Raw genomic sequence first — 2,345 nt, forward strand, 5'->3', positions numbered from 1 at the left:
CATATTTTATTCAGTGCATAACAATAGTAGAGATCGAAACCAACAACCTTCCGATTAGGGGACGACCTGCTCTGCCTCTGAGCCACAGCCGTCATAATGTCATACTGTGATTGAATTAGCTTATTTTACGTATCTCTATATTGAGACTAAAGCTGTGGGACATCATTTCACACATTTATATCCAGGATATGCTTCATAAATTTTATCCCATTATTGACACATTTTGTTATGTCAAAATGCGTAACAATGTGTATATATTTATCAAGGATCATTTGAAATTTTTTTTATTAACTTAAATCCAAAATTTCACAGCTGGAAGGCTGGAAGGTGTCGCAGAAACACCCATGAATGCTGACGCATTCACTTGTTCTGTGTGTGTGTCTGAGAAAGACACACACACAGAACCCACACTCATAGATTTTCCCACAAGTGTGTGTGTGTGTTTGTGTGTGGGTGTGCATTTCTGATGAAGTCTCCACTCCCCTTTTCTTTCTCTGTCAATCTTTTCAGTCATGCTTTCCAATTTTTTTCCCCAGCCATTTTACTCCAGCTCCAGCTTTTCTATCTCACTTTATCATTTTTGGGATCATATTCGTGGTTGTGGGTGTCATACCAAGAGTATAGTTCGCACTGCTGGTTATGTGACTTACAGTCTGTATTACGGTTTTGTAATAAAATTCTATCAGGTGAATAACAAATGGACAAGATTTAAGACTTTTTTAATACATAATACAAGCTAGCACTGCTGCTAGGCTAGCAGAAGAACCTCCTCATTTGCATAAAGTTGATGTCCAGGCTACATAATGCAAATCAGGGGCATCCAGTGGTGCAATTAGTTACCTCTGAAAACTCACAAAAACCTTTTAAACTACCCAAAAGTATATCTTAAGGGGCATATGTATCATCTCTGACCATGCACCTCACTACACTGTAGGTCACTACAATAAGAGCATCATTTGAACGTTGACAGGAAAATGTGACTAATGGTTAAAGGAGAGGGGGGAAAAGGAAACATTCATAAAAAAGACCAAACATGTCCCACATCCTGCTCTGCTCTCAGAGACAGAGATACACTCAGCTGCAGTTTGAAGCTCAGCTCGACAGTGTCTGACTGTTCTCACACTTTTGTGCTGAATCTAGACACAAGCTGGGTGAACTATGATACAGGGGATGAATGGAAGCCTGAGTAAATGTCCACCCACACACAAGGAACTATGTACTGTGCAAAAATATGAACACAAATTAAGATTCACTTCTTCATTTCACAGCAAATAATCTACTAAAAAATCATCCAAATCACTTGTCTTACACAAACTTTCTGTCAGTTCACTGTTTTGGTTCATGGTACAGTTTTGAATATAATATGAAATATCAATAAAATAAATTACTTGGTCCATTTACTAAATAATAGAAAAGGGGTCCCTTTAGGAAAAAAGTTGGGAATCACTGCTCTAAGATTTTAAAGTCAAAATAGTAAAGATGTAATGTTGTTCAAATGTAATGCATAAAGCAAACATTTATTTCATTCAAAATAACGTATTGTTTATTGTGTATTGTAGCTAAAATAAAACGTTGGTGAAAAACAAACTTATGAAAAACAAAACCAACAAACAAAAAAAGCCATTTTTGATTTAACATGAGCATCAGAACCTGTTTTTAGAGACAATAGGTAAATCATATTGAGGTATAAAAACACAAGACAGTAGACAGTATGAAAGCAGTGCACTTACATTGTACCAGCTCTGACTTTTCTGTGGTCACATCAAAGCGTCGGTGAGGTCAGGGCAGAGAGAGGGATAAAAGACAAAAAGAAAGAAGATAATCAATGAAACAATTCATAACAACAGAAGTGTAGTTTAATCCACAGCACAGTCAAGGCATGTGATACTCCAAAGGAACAAAATCACTTTTTAAAACCTCTACCAGATGTTCTGCAGATGACAGTTGGAGACACAGATTCTTGATGTCACAGAAACATCCGGTTGTCCTCAGTGAGATTGTGCCTGATATCACAAATTACAGATACTTGCTTTAAAGCATGACCACTTTGTCTCAACTATCAGGCATAACAATTTTGCAAACATACAAAGTAGTATTCTGCAAGTTCATAAAGTACAAAGGACAGTTTGACTTTGCAAACATTTCATATAAAGAGTTTGTTTCCAGAACTTTATATATGCATATATAAAGTCTATAATTGTGACGACCACTGTTGGCCTCGTTACTCAGAAAATTTCATTATTACTTATTACTCTTTTCAAAAGAAATTTTATTACGTTATTACTACGCCAACAGTAATTAATTAGGGCCCGAGCACTGAACGTGCAAAGGCCCTATTGTAATTG

General features: G+C 36.4%; 1 protein-coding gene across 1 annotated transcript in view; it reads right to left on the reverse strand.

Moving 5' to 3' along the window:
• The window catches only part of LOC118331258 (protein Aster-B-like), a 26,154-nt gene that overhangs the window by 19,704 nt on the left and 4,105 nt on the right, over positions 1-2,345 (reverse strand). Inside the window, exon 4 of the mRNA XM_035666062.1 lies at positions 1,731-1,751. Within this exon, the coding sequence (XP_035521955.1) occupies positions 1,731-1,751 (21 nt within the window). The remainder of the gene's footprint in view (positions 1-1,730; positions 1,752-2,345) is intronic.

The sequence above is a fragment of the Morone saxatilis genome, unplaced genomic scaffold, assembly GCF_004916995.1.
Source record: "Morone saxatilis isolate NCDOM2014 unplaced genomic scaffold, NCSU_SB_2.0 Contig20, whole genome shotgun sequence".
NCBI lineage: Eukaryota > Metazoa > Chordata > Actinopteri > Moronidae > Morone > Morone saxatilis.